This window comes from Amblyomma mixtum, chromosome 2, assembly GCF_055824585.1.
Source record: "Amblyomma mixtum isolate Tamu chromosome 2, ASM5582458v1, whole genome shotgun sequence".
NCBI lineage: Eukaryota > Metazoa > Arthropoda > Arachnida > Ixodida > Ixodidae > Amblyomma > Amblyomma mixtum.
The window spans coordinates 139,237,798-139,257,484 of NC_143013.1; the positions used below are offsets into that span (position 1 = coordinate 139,237,798).

The 19,687-nt window shown below is 49.2% G+C and overlaps 1 protein-coding gene across 1 annotated transcript in view; it reads right to left on the bottom strand.

Annotated features, from left to right (window-relative positions):
• Window positions 1-11,061, bottom strand: part of LOC149361084 (arylsulfatase B-like) — a 69,015-nt gene extending 57,954 nt beyond the window's left edge. The window contains exon 1 of the mRNA XM_089572584.1: window positions 10,969-11,061. Within this exon, the coding sequence (XP_089428710.1) occupies window positions 10,969-11,061 (93 nt within the window). The remainder of the gene's footprint in view (window positions 1-10,968) is intronic.
• Window positions 11,062-19,687: the final 8,626 nt, after the last annotated feature.

The following is a 19,687-nucleotide window of genomic DNA, read 5'->3' on the forward strand; positions in this document are numbered from 1 at the left end:
TGGCGGTATTGAGCACAGATCGTGCATAGCAGGACGTGAAGGTTCTCCTTGGCCTCGACAGAGGTCCAGCCCACGGTGACGCGACTGGCCTCGCGAAGCCGGGAGATGGCGGGAGGGTTCGCCTCTAGGAGATGAACGTGCTGCCGAGAGCGCGCTGTAAAGGACCGTCTGACCTTACATTTCTTCGGATCAAGAGAGAGTGCCGTATTCCGCTGGTTAACGGCGGTCACAAGGCTGTCAGGAAGGAGATCAGGGTCAAATCTGGACAGGCGGATATGGCAATTGCGCCGCCTAGCCATACGGACACTAACTGAAGCCCGGTGGGCTCGATGCGGGACATGGCAGCGCTCGGGGTTCCCAGGGTCCTGCCAGGGCGTGACAGGTGAGCCATAGTGTGACGACCCCTGTCCCTCAGGCTCCTGGTCGATGCCCGACTTCATGAGGGTAGAGACCTCGTGAACCACGTTGTCGGAAGCCCCAAAAGAGAGAGAGAGAGGGAAAGGCATGGATGTTAACCAGAAAGGATTCCGGTTGGCTACCCTGCACAGGGGAAGGGAATGAGGGGAATTAAAGAGGAAAGAGAGAAGTAACGCGAAATAATCACAGTCTGTCAATCAAGGCAGTCGCTCTCAAAAAGCGAAAGAGTGCCTTGTAAGCATTGATGGCAGTTGACTGTTGTGGCCACGGACCGAGGATCTTGGCCTCTGTGAAAGGGCGAGGGTCCAGGCGGTCCAGAGCACATCGCAGCTTATGTCTTTCGGCTACAAAGGCAGGGCACTCACACAAGATATGGGTGATTGTCTCATCACAGGCGCAGTTCACACAAGAAGGGCTGTCGGCCATCGCGATCCGCAAAGCATACTTATTCGTGAAGGCTACACCGAGCCATAGACGACACAGTAGTGTTGCTTCACGACGCGCTACATTACACGGAAGACGGAGGCGCAGTCCAGGGTCCGATGTCCTGAGGCGACGGTTGCACAACTCTCCAGAGTTCCACGCTGAAAGTGTGAGCTCCAGCCTCAAGGAACGAAGCCCACACGCTGCGTCAGTTCCCGTTACGGGGATATTAACGGGGATTCTGGGCAGAACGGGCAGCTTCGTCAGCCTGGTGATTTCCATGAATGCCGCAGTGGCCCGGCAGCCACTGGAAAATTGTGTCATGTCCTTTCAATGTGGCGTCATGGTACAGCTTGCGGATTTCGGCAACGAGTTGTTCGTGTGACCCACGGCGTAGTGCAGTTTGCAGGCCTTGAAGGGCTGCTTTAGAGTCGGTGAAAACTGTTCAGTCATGTGCAAGCCCCAAAAGAGGCTAAAAACAACTGATGGGGCTCTTCGGCCGGAAGAGAGGCCCTGCATAAGGCTCAGTCTTCTCGCCGCTGCACTTCAAATTAACACTCATTGCCATGGCCAAGGCGTTAAAAAACAGTACGTAACCTCTCGCACTCCTTCTATGTCGAAGACGTTTGTCACGCGCACTTCACGTACTTTAAGCGTGAAGGTCCCAGACACCCTTAGAGCGTGTGGGGGTAGCTGTCTCGGACTCAATGGAGATGCCCTCGACTCAGCGTGGCAAACTCAGCGGAGACCAGCTACCAAGTGACAAGAGGTTTTTGGGCGTTCGGTGCCCAGCTTTCGCTGGTCGCAAGCCAGAGAATGGGTCGGAGCCAAAGGTTCACAAACAAAACAAAGTTTGTACAGCGATGAGACGATACAGAGGATTTCACAATCATTAGTACAAACAAATATAAAGTGATTAACAAGCGATTCAACTCGTGCAAAGATAAATTCGAGAGAGAATACAATACAGAGGCAATATTGCACCTAAAGTGCACTAACACAAGGGAGAGAGGTAAACAAACAAAACACAATTTGTTCACCGGGCACTGCGGCAGTCCGACGACCAGAGTTCCACAACGATGCCGTCCCGCAGACTGGCGACCGTTGCCTCGTTGGTCCGATGCTGGCCGAGTGGTGTTTTCCCGGGAGTCTAACGGGCGCGCTTCGATGAAGCTTAAACGGCGGTCCGGACTGACTGATAGCTGTCAACGTCCTTCTTTTATAGGCTCGCCCTCACGTCTGTTTGTTCTACGCGCCAAAGTAGGCGCGCACATACACGCAGCATCTCCCGTGTAGTTTCCCTTCCTTTATCTCGCCGGCCGCGCGGCCTCATTGGTTAAAGTCAGGGGTCGCATCTCGAAGTTTCGAGCGTATTCTGGCGTGGCGCCATCGTGGCGGCGTCGCCGACGTCCGAGTGCAGAGGAGGGGGACATGTCGTAGTGCACGCAAGGCTTCCCCCTGTTCCCCCGGTTAACAGTAGAAACGACTCGCACGTTCTAGAGAAATCGGCGTGGATCACTCATTCCTTCGGCGCACGCCGTGGCGGTGAGCGGTGGTGGAGGGGAGAGAGAGGCACGCGCTCGGCGGGGGCTTTCCCTCTCCCGTTGGGCTCGCGCCGGCGAGACGCCGTGTGCGCGGCGGTTTTTCTCTGTTTGTTTCTAAAATGAGCCGAATTTTGTGACAACGTTACACTCTGGACAACCACAGAAAATGACGGAGCCATCGAAGAAACATTGCAGGCCGGTACCGACCTGGTAGCAGCGCATGCTGCAACCCTCGGCCTGGCCTGCTCCCCGACGAAATCTTAATTACTCATTCTTCGACCACCTAGATGAAGGAGGGATCAAGCCAACTGTCCGAAAACAGCTGGTGGGCTGGGCTTTGGAAATCGCCGAGTGTCACCGACTGCCTGGCCCTTCACGAGACCAAGAGCCAACCAAAGAATAGTCTAGCATGAGGCTCAGTATTTATAAAGTTCACCACCACCACCGCTCTCGGACGCTCTGGTGCGTTCAAGAATGTTCTGCTTGATTCGGTGGCACGGAGGATCTTCCATTGGTCGAAGTACTGAACCAGTAGGATGAGACTTGCAGGAAAGACAGGGACTCTTGTCGAGCACTGATATAGGTTTTATGTACACAGACCACTATTTACAATGAGTATGTACATGACAGCATGATGTCTGACCAGCCGCCCCGTGGACCCACTCCACGGCTACTCAAGAGCACGGTCTGCGTGCCTGGCTCCGGTCGAGACCAACATCTCTGTGTCGCGATGGCGGCAGAGCATCGCGCGCCCCCGCGCTCTCTCCCCACGCGAAAAGAAAAAAAAAGCAAGAAGTTGAATTATTAAGCCGCGAGCAGGAGGAGCCTCGTCACTACATGGGTTTTCGCTATCTCCCTAAAAGCCCCGGCCTCGGCGCCATACACAGCTTGCAAACGCGGCGACGAACGCCCTCCCGCAACAGGGACCGCGACACCCCCCTCGAGGCAGGTAAGATGCCGCTAACCGTTCCCAGATGAGGCTAGCAAATGGGCGCGCAGCCACCGGGCATTGTCCGTACCGCGCCACGCCGTGTGGCACCGGCCCTGTCGGAGAAGGGATGCCTTCGATAACCGCAAGCGCGCCCTCCGCGAGCCTAACCCTTTGAAGAAAGCCGCGAGGCGTGCATGCTGCCCTTCCCTCTCCCCACAGCAGACCTGTGGGCGATCCGCACTCGGCCACGGAGGATGCTTTCTTCCCGCAGGCCGCGACCGGGCGGAAACGCGACCTTCAACTGATAAGGGAGACCTCTCGTTTACTTTGGTAAAAAAAAGAACACGGAAACGAGCTTCTAGTGAAACAGCGAACGCCGTCCAGGCTAACGACCGCGATGCTGTCGCAGCGCCGCTCGTAGAGCGGCTTTTTCAGTCGTTATTACGGCGCCGGTTAAAATAAAAAGAGGCGATTGAATGGCGCTAACCTTACACCTGTCCTGTGCCAGTTGCGGCCACCGTATGCCGCAAACTTCTTAATCTCATCCGCCCACCTAATTTTCTGCCGCCCCCTGCTACACTTGCCTTCTCTTTGAATCCATTCCGCTACCCTCAAGGACCAGCTGTGCTCTTGCCTTTGCATTATATGCCCTGCCCAAGTCCACTTCTTCGCCTTGATTTCAACTAGGATGTCAATAACCCGTGTTTGCTCTCTCACCCACTGCGCCCGCTTGCGATCTCTTAACGTTACATGTATCATTTTTCTTTCCATAGCTCGCTGCGTTCTCCTTAACTTAAGCTGAACCCTCCTTGTTAGCCTCCATGCTTCTGCCCCATAGGTAAGCACCGGTAAGATAGAGCTGTTATATACTTTTCTCTTGAGGGATATTGGCAAACTGCCATTCCTGATCTGAGAAAAGCTGTCATATGCGCTCCACCCCATTCTTATTCTTCTAGTTATTTCCCTCTCATGGTCCTGATCAGCTGTCACTACCTGCCCTAAATTGACACGGGGTTGCAGCGCAGCGCCAAAACTAGAGGCGCAACATTGCAGGCCTCTACCGAACTGCCTGTGCCCGGCTTTCGAACAAGGAACGCGCTGTTTCACTTTATTTTCATCTGCTGATTTGTGTAGTCGGCACCAAGCCACCAGCTGCGAGCGCTGAACTGTGTGTCACCGTGTTACGGCGTGGGTGGGCGCTGCAGTCTGTATGCTAATGAGTAAGCTTCTGATTTGAAAGAAAAGAATATTTAATGAACTTCTCAATAGAGCTCACGACGAGACAAAGCTTTCGCATTCCCAGTACGTAAACAGTCTTAAGTGCCCTCCGTAGATCTTTTTTGCTTTCTGCGATGTACGAGTTCAGACTGCAAACCGACGCATATCTTATTTAATCGCCAATATCTGTTGCTGCATAAGCTGTATAGAAAACATTTGGCGAGATGATGGTGGGTGATTGAGCGTGTGTCTGTCTTTCTCCTTTCATATTACCTGTGCTATCCTTTTTAGGGCTTTTTAACGAAGATTTCGCTTTTTGGCTAAAGCTATGAAAAATACTAAAATTTAAGCAGACAGTTTGCCATGCAACTGCAGCATAGCAGAATGACCCTGCCTTTTTTTCTTTTGTGTGTTCATGAATGGGAATTAATAATGCAATTATATTATCGTTGCAATATCATTAATTTAAGGCAAAAGAAGAAACGACCACATGCCGCAGCTGGGATCCGCATCAATGAACCCCGGATTGCGCGTCTTTCCCTTCCCTTGTCTGCTTAATCGTTTAACAAAGTCCTCGGTTCTGGCAGTATTGATGCCATAGGTAGCATAAGACGGTTCTGGCACAGCTTCCGCACTCACCGTTCGATCACGTTCCACGTGGCATTCATGACAACACGGGGCGTACTACGCCCGCCGCAATGAATAATCGCCTTGTGAGCGCTTGTAGTGCTTGTGAATAATCGCAAGCCTATGTTACACGCAGCATAGGTACCCCTGAAAGGAGACGGTTAGACACTAGCAGCCGTAGTTCAGTTCGTAGAGCACCGGATGCGAAATTAGGAGGTCGTGTGTTCGGATCCCGCCTGCGGCATGTGGCTGTTTTTCTTCTACTTAGAATTTACTAATCTTTTAGCGGTAAAATAATTAAACTATTAATTTTAATTGATCTACAATAACACAAAAATTAGCAAAATTCTCCGAAGGTCCCTTGTTTCAGTGACTGTTGGCTTTCTTAATAAGTATGTCATAACGAGCTCTAATTTCTCTTACTATGCTTGCCCATTTGCAGAATTTCGCACTCATGCATTTCTAAGATTATTCTTAACAAGAATTAGACGCTTTAGTAATCTCCCAACACCGGTGCCTCCTCACTGCGGAACCTCGTGAATGAGAGGAGATCAGTTATTCTGGTAGTTGTTTTACTACGTGCCGAAGATCATAGCCTCCACCTAAGCCTAGATAGCTTCATCCGGGCGCTCTTCTCAGCAAACGTAGCCTTATGGCCCTTTCTGAGCATGTTGGCGAATTGGCAGCGAAAGACGCATTTAATGCTGCGAAAATTATGCCTCAAAATTTTCTCACCACTTGATTCAAATTCGAGAAGCTCACAACAAAAAAACCCTCCGGGACGACCGTTTTGAATGGAAAAGCGCATTAGCTGAGCCTCTGCAATCCGCGCCCAAAGCACCGTGCCCACGGATAGCCGCGTACTTGCGATATCCGCGGGTGGTTGCAAAACTTGCACTTGATTTCTTAGCCTTTTCTAGCTGATGAAAGATGCGTTTTCTTTGAAAGCGAAGTTATTTTCATTAGACTGCGTTAAACAAGCCGTACAGGCCAACTTTAGTTTGTCCTCATTCTCCGATTAGCTTTTAAACAATCATGTGTTTGTGTATGCTCATGCGCTCGTGTGTGTGTAAGTTTTTCTCCCTCCGTCTTGTGTTATTCTGCGCTAGGTTTTCTTGAATAACTCACGTGTGCGGCAATAAATAATGTGAAGTAATTATTTCAGTACTACTGCGAGCTCTATCGCCACAAGGCAGCCTTAAAGGCAAGTGAAGTGAACTGGTTCAAGCACATCAACAAACACTTATTGGACCAGCTGTACGCATTACCGTCAAGCTTGATGTTGAGTCAGTGCAAGTGTAATGGCGGCACCATCAATGACCAGTAGCATCTTAGTCTTTCCGCGCTTCAATGCCTCTTAAGCCACTACTAGTAGCCAAGGACGCAACGCTATGGTCGAAAGCTTCTTTTCACACGCAGTTATATCGCCACACGCGGCGGCTGTCACTCCTTTCGTACCTCCACAGCAACCTCTTCTGCGCTTGTCCTACACATCCAAAGCTCTTCATGACATTCCTTGCAGCCTCCCCCCCCCCCCCCCTTATTCCTCTTTTTTCTCGCTTTTTCCGTGTGTTCTTTTAACTCATTTTCTTTTTCAGGCGATTTCAAATAAGAACATACGAAGGGTGGCTCTTTGAAACATTGAGCGCTGACAGCGCAGCTCTGAATGCTCCGTTCCTGGGCATTCGGCAGTGATAACGATGTTGTAACAGTAAGAGCATGGGAAGAGGGGCGGAGGAGACGGGTAACGTAACCGGGGAGAAGGAGAGAGAGGTCGGAGAGGGGCAGCTTTGGGGCGAGCGGCTGGGATTGGACTGCAAAAATCGCTGGGATCTGGACAGAGCTTGCAGTGGTAGGAATTACGTTCTCTTCCTTGATGACGCAACAGCGGCGTGACCACGCCGATTTAAGGAAGCACTGCGACCGGCGTGGGCAGTGCACTTTGTAGCACGGCAGTTATTGCTCACTGAGGACAGGCCATTTTACCCTTCAGATGTTCAGTGCCGAAAAATAAAGGCCAACACTGCAAAATCGCATCGGCACGAATATGAGTAGGGCCTTCACAATAGCGCAGTTCCCGTCATGTCTGTCTGTGTGCTCGTCTGAAAGAGCAGCGCTGAGTTCTTATTTGTTTTATAAACAATGTATAACGAATTAACCTCGCAACGTGTATCATTAATTATTAGGGACGGCCACATAACGCGAGACGTTTAGATTTCTAAGCTGCGGGTGCTCGTACACCACATATATAAAGGCGCATGCTCTACGGGCTTAGTAACTACAGTCACTGAAGCTTCTAAGCGCACGAGGAGGACACCAGAGGAGGAGGTTAGGGGGAAAGAAAACGAATGGTGAAAGGGAGTGGCTTCGATTGGAAAGATTTTAAAGATTTTATCCTGCAATGGCGTTCGCCGAAGCTGTCTTAGCCAGTTCCACCTGCGCTTGAGATTCGTCATCAAAGGCAACCTACCGGATGTCAAACATGAATACCGCAGCACAGGTGTACTTTGCGATCGTACTAGCGAGAATCTTAATCGTTGCAATTGTTTTGTCATTGCCTGATGAATGTAGACAAGGGATCTGGAAATGTTTTTCTCGAGAAGAAATATTTCGACGAACGAAAACTTTTAGATGACGAGGTAATGGACATCAGCGTTCGCGTGCACTGCTCTGCTGTTTATGTGAACTTTGGTTCTGAATTTCTGGAAATGGATTTCGAGGAGACATCTGAAGACGCCTACAGCAAAATGTGACTGCCCAGCAGCATTGCCATCCTTCCCAGAGACACCCGGCTCAGCATGACCGACGGTGGACACCGCTGTTTCACCCCTGCTTCCGTCGACCTCAGCGTAACCAAATAAACCAGTCACATTCGGTGGAGGCGCGGGTGTCGATCCCCGTGCCTCCCGGCTAAAGCAGGAAACGTAAACGTAATATTGAGCGCAAGCTTACTGCCAATTTAAAATTAATTTGCATAGCTGTGACAAAGTGTCCTGCGCAAAATTTAGGGAAACGCTGTACCGCAACAGGTTCGCTCGTCGAAGAGAAAATACATTTTTGTATTTCGTCTTGAATATCAGAATATAGTATGCAGTAATGATGTTCATAACGTTTAAGCACATGTTCCATAATATTGCGAGTTCATTAAATTAAGAATGTCTAAACAAACGCTTTCTTACGAACATTGTATTTTTGCGAAATTTTGTTGTGAATACCTGAAATCTGAAATAATATTCCAATGATATGTCGTAAATTATTTGGACGACATTGCTGATTACCTTATAGCACGCGATGTTATTCTTGCCGATTTGTACCGCTGATTATTTGAAAACTAGGCGCAAGAAATGTTTGCTTGGTACCGTAAGAAATCTATACCTGAGAAAAGATATAACGCTTCTCATTCCTCTCAGGGTCAGTAAAATGAAAACGGTATTTCTTACGAAAATTCCCGAAAACGAAATGCGCCTGTTTAAAAAGTGAGCTACGGAAAACCAATGTTTCACACATGAGCGTTTATACAGATTTGTTAGCATGCCACACTTCATCACGGAAACGACACAAGACTGACGCAACTACAGGTGCGGAATATCAACTTTTATTTAATGATTTTCTGGTCTTTTAGCCAGACGACACCGAGAACAGCAGCGTGTTTATTGCTGCCAGGCTGAACTATTTCATTCTGTAATATGCTCAATGCGGCAAAAGGGAATGCTTAAGAGAAAAGCTAAGCAGATGGCACTGTGGACCCAATAGGAACAGACACTGCCACAATAAAGAAGACACAAACACGGGCCTGTCTTTTACCTGTCTCTCTCTACGCTTCATTCAAAATCTGAAGGCACTGCAACTTCGCCCATTTCAGGATACTCTGCAGCAAATGTAGCGATTGGAACACGCCGTCACGTATTGTCACAAGCACAACGATCAATGACCATACCCGCCACTGTGGCTTAGTGGCTATGATGTTCGTCCTCAGAAATCGAGTTCATGGAATTCTGGTTTCGCAGGCCGAATCTTGATGAAAGCGAAGTGCGAAAACGCCCTGTGCGCTCAGCGATGCCAGTGTACGTTAAGGGAGCCCAGGTAGTGTGAATTAAAACAGAGCAGTCCACTACGTCGTGCATGGTTTATCGCACATCGAATTGCCATCCTAGTTAGAGAGACGAAGTCGTCCACATAGTCCGCAATGAATAAAGCCCCCTGTTTATCACAAGCCTAACAATAAATAAACTGGCCGTAGATAGGCTATTGACCATCGCATCATGCTCTTTGCATGGCGAAGCACTTTCACCACAGGGAGTGCGGCTAAGCTATAGCTATCACTATCTCTTTGACTAGCTAAAGCCCAGGAAAACGATAGAGTTGGGTAGCTTTTCGTCACTATAGCAGAATACGGAACTTAATGCGAAATAAACATGGTCGGCTTTGCCGTAGTATGATTAAAACGAAATGTTGGCGTCAATACCCCGGCGAGTACAATTGTTATCTGGCCTGTGCTACAACTGGCCTCGAGTGCTTTGGAGTGAGTGCTCACGCGGAGGGGCCATTTCTTTATGATGCGGTGCACTCAGGCTTCGCTCCATGTGGGCCGAGCAGTGCGCGTTGTTGAAAATAGGGGATAGTACAGCATGCCGCGAATCTTCCTGCTCTCCGGACTGCAGTCATCATAACGTGACAATATTGTTTTGGTTTTATGTTAAAAATGCGCAAGCACAGCCATCACCGGGTTGCGAAAAGTTGTGGGCAAGCTTCTAGCGCTTTGGAAAGTCAGCGTTAGCCTGAGAACTGCCGGGAAATGAGATTCGAGGCAAGACGCCACACTGCTCTCCCGTCTCGAGCGAAATGCAGCATCGCCGCCGGATTCTTCTGCGTGGTATATTACTCTGAATGGCTCATTCGCGCACTCTCAATCATGCATCACGGTAAAAGTGATAACTAGCCCACGTCTTTCAGATTACAGGCGATGTTAAAGCTGTTAAGGCTAACTATAAGCCGTGCAGATTGCCGCCGTAGTAACGACAGCCGTTCTTCAGCTTCGCGCCAGCTTTTAGATTTTCCTCTGTTTGCGCAGTTTTCTTCCTTGAAAAAAGGCAGGTAATGCGCTCACCATATCACGCGTTAAAGCTCTTGAGCCAAGAGTTGAACAGCTTTGATTTCCTATGACTAGAGGGCGCCACATTGTGTAGGTCCACTCAAGCGACGGTGCAGAACGGCAGCCTAAAAGTATCGTGGTTGAGCGCCTTAAAACATTCGCAACGCAGTCAGCGCTCCGTACGCAAATCGACTTATACACCTGGCCACCCGCGATACATTAGTAGTGCGGGGAGTCTACTTCAATTAGACTCAGCTACACTCGGTACACACCGGGCCCACGTATAGCCAGGGTCGGCAAGGCGCTGAGCCGGCTGTTAGCTAAAGCATAGCATATATATGCGTCTTTATATGCATAGATAAAGATTATTAACAAGTATTCAGCATCTCATAGCACAGAAATGCGTATTTATGTTGGCAATAAATGCTAAAGCATTCTCCACCGCCATCACTCTTCTTTTGCCTTTAAGTAATTTGACCTGGATAGACGCTATACTAAAGCTTCTGACGTTCTGCAGAGTTAACCGGAAATTCGGGCGCTCAGTAAGAAGGTAAGCGGCAATTTAAATGCGGAAACGGTATGTTAAAGCGTTCTAAATTCTCCTTCTTGCTTGCGAAATCCGGTAAAGTGGATAAGCCGTTCCCCAGGCAGTTTACGACGTACTTGAGTTTTTCGTAGCGGGGAGGCGGCGAGAAATGTGCAGAATTTTTACTTGCAATATCGTCCGCCAGCATGAAGATGATGTGCGGGCGATTTCCGTCAGCTCGAACACTTGACAGCGCCAGACAGGCGACAGCGGCCGCGATCATCCTGAAAAATATGACGTACATCAGGGCACAACGAAGTTGCAAAGGAGCGCATAAATATGAAAAGGCTGGCAGCCATTTTGAAATCCCTTCACGGGAAAGTAAGCGCAATATCTTGGCAACGCGCTTCTTCGCCGCACTTGTACAGCGTTATCACTGGCGAGGAGGTGAACACGCGAGTTTTATGCGAAGCATATTACAATAGGTAACCCAAGCCCTTCGTGATGGTTACGCGCCGTGCACACCACGTGACACAATGACGTCCCGACAGATGAGAGACGGGGCTCCAACTCGTGCCGTCGCTGCGGTTGCACGCTGTGCAGACCACGTGGTATGGTGACGTCACACCACGTGACACAATGACGTCACGACAGATGAGAGACGGGGCTCCAACTTGTGGTGCCGTCGCTGCGGTTGCACGCCGTGCAGACCACGTGGTATGGTGACGTCACGACAAATGAGAGACGGGGCTCCAACTTGTGCCGTCGCTGCGGTTGCACGCCGTGCAGACCACGTGGTATGGTGACGTCACACCACGTAACACAATGACATCACGACAGATCGCCGTCACGCGCTGGGAGAGGGAGAACGATGCCATCGCACAGACGCCGGAATGTCCTCGAGCGGCATTCCCGCGCATTTCGAACGCGCGTTCACACTCGGTGTAGGTGAAACGCTCGCTCCACTGGGCAGGCGGACGCGGCTTCCGTGGCAATCCAGGCGCTCACCCAACGCGCGTCTCGGGGTTAGTCGGCGTTCCGCTGTAGCCATGCCGTTGTCTTCCCCCACGACGAAGGCTTCTAGTGGTTGTATTAAAATGACCAAGTATTCAACCAAGGAAAGCCATGTATTACCAAGCCTAGCCATCAATATGCTTCGCATCTGACTAGGCTTAACTTTAGCTAAGCCTCAGCCATTTTTTCATCCCTTCTTTAATCGGAGTCGGCTGCGCCATTTGCGCCTCTAACACTACCACTCTGGGATGAGACTGGACACCAAGCTTACTGTGGCCCCTCAAAACCAGAGGCTTCAAGTATACTGCCTTCAGTGTTAGTGAATATTAAGTTAACTATCGGGCGATCGTATGAAGTAATGCAGCAAATCTGCGTTAACAGACTGGCTGTAGGCTAACTGTCGCTTTTGCACTGGATACTTCGCTATTTCGTCTTCGAATTTGTTTCCACCGCCGCTTTTTCGTTCCACTTCTGCCTGGGCTTCTGTAGGGTGGAAGAGTCCTCTCCTCCACCTAGGCTTAGGTGGTTAGATGGGTGCTGTTGCTGTTACTGTTGTTGCTACTGTAAGAAGGATGAAAGGGAAGGTACACGGGCCTGCCCACTGGCTTGAGATGAGCCACAATCGCTGCCACGTGCAGAGAGATAAGAGTTGAAAGATGTGAGCGGAAAGATAGGAAGAATAAACACGCGTCAAAACAACCTCGTCCGCCGAAGCGAACACGCCGGCTGTAACAGATTCCCCAGGTCCCTGTCCTCCCCTCATGGCTGGGTGTTGTGTAGCATATCTCGAGTGCTTCTGGAGGGAGGGCTTGGGTTCGCAGGTGATACGTGGTGCGTCTGATTGGTGCAGGCGAATGGAAGGAGGTGCCGGGAAGTAGCTGGAGCTTCTCGAGGATGGAGGCTTCATTCGCCGGTGCGTCACACGCTGCTGTTTTTGGGAGTGGTGCTCATACTGCTACCATTGTGAAACTGCATATTCTAATAATAATAATAATAATAATAATAATAATAATAATTTTTATTTCTGCCTCAAAAAGTGACAGAGGAGCTGCAGAAAAAGCTGTCATAGACAGCTTGACTGAGCCGCAGCCCCCTATACCGGGCAGCAGTGACAAGGGACGAGAAAAAAATAACAAAAAACAAAAGAGAACAATTCAGAGAAAAACACATTATTAACACCAAGAAAAAAATGTTACCTCTAGTTTGTACATGTGTGCAATTTACAAGGTCATCCAAACATCATTGCATAAATTAAGGATCTTTTAGCAGTACAACAAAAGCACAATGAATCAAACAATGCAAATTAAAGAAAACAAAAAACACCACTTAGTGCAGTTTAAAGAAAAAAAATCATTTTGTAACACAGTCTATGTATAAGCAACGCAGCTCACGATGAGTACAGGTAAATAAGTTAAAATTGGCAGATTTGTATGCGTTTAGAAGAGAAGGAAGTCTATATTGCAGGCGCTGTTTACCAGTATTTATGCGTGGTGTAGGCACCAACCAGGTTTCAGGCTCTCTAAAAGGGTAACTCGCTTCTTTTTCTTTCAGATTTGCCAGACGTCGAATATGACTTATATTATTTTCTGCATATGTATTATCACGAAGCGTTTTAATGCTTTTCATCGGTGCTTCACACGCTGCTGTTTTGAGGGAACGACACACTGTGGGATACCCGCATATCCCATTTCCTCCACCAGCCAGCGGCGACCGAGCGAACGTCACATGGCGAACCCTGCGAACCACCCGGTAGCAAAGATCAGCACAGCTGCTTCTCCTCCCGTTCCTGGATGCCACCCGACGCCGCGGGGGCGCGCTGGCCTCTCACGTAAGAAGAAAAGAGGTAAACACTGATCATTGGAAAGCGAACGACTGCCACGTCGAGAAGTAATTGGGAAGCATTAAAGGGGCGAAAACTGCACAGGAAATTTCTCGCCACCCACCGCCCAGGTACCCGCTGAGTGTAAAATTTACTAAAACTGACACAATTGATAAAGTTCGAGATAGAAAGTGAATATTGTTACGCGGCGGCCAGCCGAAGAATGAGACGTGGTGAACCATGGCTATGAGATGATTTAATGGCCGCTGGCCTAGCACGGGCGCTCCGTCCCGCGCCACTGCCAGCTTCGTCTTCGTCACACTACCCGGGGCCTCCGAGCGATCGTCCCGATCGGTGACGAACAGACGGCGAAATGGCGATGGTCTTGAGTGAAGGATCGAACAATATGTACAAGATGGTGCAGTGCTGGCCGCCACGATGAGAAAGATGAGAGAATGAGTCCCGGTCAACGAAGCATCCGGGCCGTAGGGTGCCAGGAGCTGACGGCCGAGGTCTCTGGACGCACCGAACGGCAGAGGCAGGGGGACGGTGTCTTCATGTTTGGGTCAGTGGGGTCTTGGGTCCGTCGGGTCCGTCGGGTCTTGGGTCCGTCGGGTCTTGGGTCGTCGTGTAGTGTGGTCCGGGCGGGGGACGGGACTGGGGTGAGCGTCGAGGTCGGTTCAGGTCGAGCGGGCTGGGGCACGGCCGTGCGGCGCTGACCAGGTACTCACGGCCGACGTCCACGGCAGGCCCAGGACGCCGAAGCTCCGTGACCAGGATGGCGATGAAGGGACCCCAGCACCTCACACCAAATGTTACGCGGCGGCCAGCCGAAGAATGAGACGTGGTGAACCATGGCTATGAGATGATTTAATGGCCGCTGGCCTAGCACGGGCGCTCCGTCCCGCGCCACTGCCAGCTTCGTCTTCGTCACAATATCAAAACTTCCTGATGCTTTTAAGAGCTAACCGGGTTTCGATATAACGTCTCCCAGCAGTATGCGCTTCCACCACCTGCGCGCTAGTCTCCGCGTGACGTCGTAGCGCCCTGTCCACCCACCAGGTTAGGTGGGAAACCCGCCTCGGTGGCTCAGTGGTTAGGGCGCTTTGCTACTAAGCCGGAGAACCGGGGTTTAAACCCGGACGCGGCGGCCGCGTTTTGATGCACGCGAAACGCAAAAGGCGCCCGTGTGCTGTGCGATTTCAGTGCACGTTAAAGATCCCCAGGTGGTGGAAATTATTCCGGGACCCTGCTCCACGCCACGTGTTTCTCCCTTTTACACTTTCATTCCCTCCTCTATCCCCTCTCTTACGGCGTGGTTGAGGTTTCCATCGAGATGTGACAAAGTTACTGCGGAATTTCCATTGTAAACACCGGCAATTACGTGGTCATTGCGCCCTCGAACTTCTGGCTGTTTCAAAAAAAGAAGTAGCATTTGAAGAGCAAAATGTTCACCTCCCTAGGACAGAAGGGTTGAAATGCGGGCCAGTTGGTACATTGTAAACGGAAAAAAACCAGTCACACAAGACGACGGACAAGACGACGGACACACCAGTCGTTGTGGTGTGTACACTCTTCTTGTCCGTCGTCTTGTGTGACTGGTTTTTTTTCCCTAGGACAGACGGCGGAGTGCGTCACTGGTGTGATCATCAGGCGCCCTCATTATTCACACCCGATGTGAGGATCCTAGAGCACAGGTGGCGCAAATGCTTCGCCGCTGCTTTAAACTTCAATGCGGAGTGTATTGCAATGGAAAAGTCACGTCGGGCATTTTTTCATGAAATCATATACATGTTTCAGCTTGTCTCCACAAGGCGAAAGTTACAGCTCAGAAATAAACTTTTACCCTTACGCACTTTAGCGGACATGAAATGATTGCAGGTACTACTTAGGGGAGCGCGGAAGAACGCTGCACCACTGAGCCAGGAATGGTACGACGATTCTCCGCGATCGATGAATATATAGTAGAACCTAGGCGAAGGGATATGCAAGCAGGACCAGGGTCGCTGCCGGGACACATCAGCGCTATGGGGCCATACCCTTAGGGCAGAGCTTAAGTGTCCTTTCAAGTTTTTTTTCCACGCGAGAGCGTTAATACCCCCCCATGTGGGCAAGCAATGTTCGGCGTGGGCGCCGACCGTTTAAAACCTCGCAGCCGGAGCGGCCAGTGCCACCTAGATTCACATAACCCTGAGGCATCATCGCAACTTGCTCTCCGGATTGAGAGCAAACTGACTGCCGTTGCAAGTGGCACTTAAATTAATGATTGGCAGAGGGAGGTTGCTCAGGAAGAGCAGTCTATGTCGCACAAACCCCCACGGTTGAACAACGCCTCCCATTGCAGGGCAGTGGCGCATCGCTTAGCCGCATCATTAGTGCGAAACGACTGGTATGAGGACCCGCAAGTATCTATGCTAGTAAATTCAAGAATTGTCAATTCCGCGTAGATGGGTAGCAACCCATTAACGCTATCGCTTCGTACCCTTAAGGGTGAACTTAAGAGTCCCCTCCAATTCTTTTTTTATATGCATCAAGAATGAAGACCGTTTCACAAATTCATGCTACATGGTTCTTCAATACCGTCCTCCTGTTGTCCCGGCCACATCCTCTGTTCTACTCGTTTGTGCGGACAAATTTCTTAGTGGAATGAGAACGGGAGCAAAACGGTAGCGAGGTAAGGCGAGTTTAACGTTCAAAAGTTTTACATAGGCTATGAGGTTGGCCGTTCCATATTATTTCGACTTCCTGTCGTTAATTAACGTGCACGCGCATTACAGGTTGATCATCATCAGCCTGACTGCGCTAATTGCAGGGCGAAGGCCTCTCCCATGCCTCCTCAATTAACTCTCAACTTTAGCAGCTGCGGCCACCGTATCCCAGCAAACTTCTTAATCTCATCCGCCCACCTAACTTTCTGCCCCTCCCTGCTACGATTGCCTTCCCTTGGAGTGCACTTATCTGCCAATGGCTACCGGGGCACAGCGGCATAGCAGGTAATCACCGCGCGGATGAGGTCGCGCGAACTGCTCACGACGACCGCGATTTTATGACGATCTCCATTTCGAGATCAAATGCAGCGGGCAGGCTTCGCGCACTTGCGCGGGATGTCACGCTTGCCGCGTGGAATTCCGGCCAATTTTGCAATTCACGTTTAAAATCCTTGGACCCAGATCTGAAGCTCCGGCTTCCATCCGACCGACCACGACCTGAAGAAACTTTTCTGTGTCGCCTCTGGCTTGGTGTAGCTTTCACCAACCATTAGTCTTTCTTAATCGGTATGGCTGATAGCCCTGCATGTGCCATCGGCGGGTATGACAGGACTATATCCCACATTCTTTGTGACTGCCCGGCCTACAGCGCCGAAAGGCAGTCTCTCAGCCATGCGCGGGAGCGTCTAGATCCGCGCCCACTGACGGAAATGAAGATTATCGGCGACTGGCCTCGGCGACCATCAGCGGTGAAGGCCTCCTGGACTGTATTATAGGCTGGGACTTTAACGAAAGCTGACTCTTCATAGTGGCTTCAATTTCCTGCTACTGTCTTTTCTCCTTCATTTTTTTTCGTCCCCTCACTTCTTTCCCCCCATGTAGGGTAGCAAACCGATTATTCTTCCGGTTAACCTGCGTGGCTTTCCTCTTCTACCTTCTCCTCCTCCTCTTGGAATCCACTCCGTTACCCTTAAGGACCAGCAGTTTCCTTGCCTTCGCATCGCACGCCCTCCCCAACTCTATTTCTTCCTTTTAACTTCGACTAGATACCATTAACTCGCGTTTGTTCTCGCACCCACTTTACCCGCTACCAGTCTCTTAACTTTACACCTATCATTTTTCTTTCCATAGCTCGCTACGTTTTCCATAACCTAAGCTATTATATTAGCTTTAGTCAACGATTATAGCTTAAGATTATAGGTCGAAGGTTGGCAGTGTTCCTTTGAGACGCAAAAAATTCACTCTACTTTGTTTCACTCTGTCTCGGTTTGTATAAAAACGCCACATCCTATCAAATAAACTCAGTTGAAAGAATACGCTTCGTCTGTTCCTGTTCTGTGTATGTGGTATATGTATTAGTTGGCGCAATATCTCCACTCTGTTACTGTACTGCCAATTTACCACACGATACAAAAGGCAATTCACACATGCAGGCGCCCTCTCCGCTTGCAGAGATTCTTCACAGGGCGCGACGGCAAAACTTCTTGACAGCTGAGCGCAGCTGCTAACGAGCCTGCGTTGATCACGTGGTGCGTGGCGTGACGCCTTTCTCAGTCAATACCATTCTGTTCAATACAGTTCAATTCACAGTGTTTTTTCAGGCAAAATTACACATGCGGGTGATATTCCAGGGCTAAAAGGTGCTAGAAAACACCTTCACTGGCCCAAGAGCCTCTAAAATGGCTGCAAACAACAAAATACACATACTTGAATGAAAGCTATTGGCATGCGAATATTTAAAGCACCCTGAATTTGTGAACAGGTATTAATTGGTTTATTAGGGTTTAACGTCCCAAAGCGACTCTGGCTATGAGGGACGCCGCAGTGAAGGGCTCCGGAAATCTAATTATTTTATTATATATCTTATTATATCTAATTATTTTCTTCCGCGATGCCTATATTTTTGTTATATTTGTTTTTTTTTTTCTTGAGGTGCTCACGCAGACAGAGCTGCTGTAATTCAAAACAGAACCGCAGAGAACATGATATGTTTGAATTTTCACCTGAGTAGGGAGAAGACAACGACATCGTGACAGCACTCCTCCTATTAAGAGAGCTTTTTACATACATTATCGATATGCCATTTCCAACTCATGAGGGTTGAGAAGGTAACGCCAAGGATTTTGTGCTCACCTGCAATTTGAACTTCCTTACTGTGTAGTTAATAAGGTGTGGTAGTTGAGCTTACTTGCTCCTTACACGGAAAATTATTGCCTTAGGTTTTGTAGGATTTATTTGGAGGCCGTTAGAATAGCATCAGCTCTGCATTCTGGTAAGTATTGCATTGCACTTTTCCTTTAAGTTATTTACATGCGGGCCAGATCCCTGGCCTGTATACTTCTCTAATATACATGTATAGTTATCGAAGTATACTACTATCGTTCGCGTATATATTAAATTTTGCAATATCATCAAAGAGAATAAGGAAGAGGGAGACAAGGTGTCATTAACGTATGACAAACTACGCCTAAATGGGCAATTATATCGCTGGGATAACACAAAAGGTTGTCCAGTACACATGGAACTTGTAACTGACAATACTGACAGCCGAAAAAACATGCTAGACGACCAAGGCCAACTTGAAACTGACATCATTGAAAGCCAAAAAAACATGCAAGAAAAACAAGGCGAGGGACCCGCATTACGCCCACGACGGCCGCAACATCCTCGCAGATAAGTTTTGCAAACGTTAACGCCCGCAGCATCCTGAACAAATCTGACTCACTCGAAGCGTTACTTCTTGGTATCGAGCCAGACTTTGTGGCTATAACAGAAGCTTGGTTAACGGCTGATATCCTGGACACCGAGATTACACCTCCGAATTACGTAATTATTCGCAAGGACAGGCCAACACGTGGCGGAGGAGTGGCTATTCTAATAAAAAAGCACATTCCCTTCTCTATTCTGCCAGAAGTTCAGGATGCAGAGGCAATCTTTTGCAAGATGAAGCTTGGCTCGCACTTTATCACAGTGGGGTGTGTTTATCGTAGCCCTTCATTTGACCATTCCGCTATGACTTCATTGTATAACTATATGCAGCGTCACACGCTAGGTTCAAGACTTATCTTACTAGGAGACTTTAATCTTCCAGATATAGAATGGCAAACTTTGCAGTTTAATTCCCCTAGCTCTGAAGTCGTTTTAGATATTATGCTCCAGTTCAATCTTTACCAAATAGTAAGCGAATCTACACGTGTACAGGGAACAACGTCTAATATACTTGACCTTATATTTTTAAGTGATCACTTTTCAGTACACACAGCAGAACTCGAAATCATTGATGGTATATCAGACCACAAGCTAGTTCTATGCGCTATCCCTACATGTAACAAAGATGCTCCTCCAAGTTCGAAAATTACATACCTCGA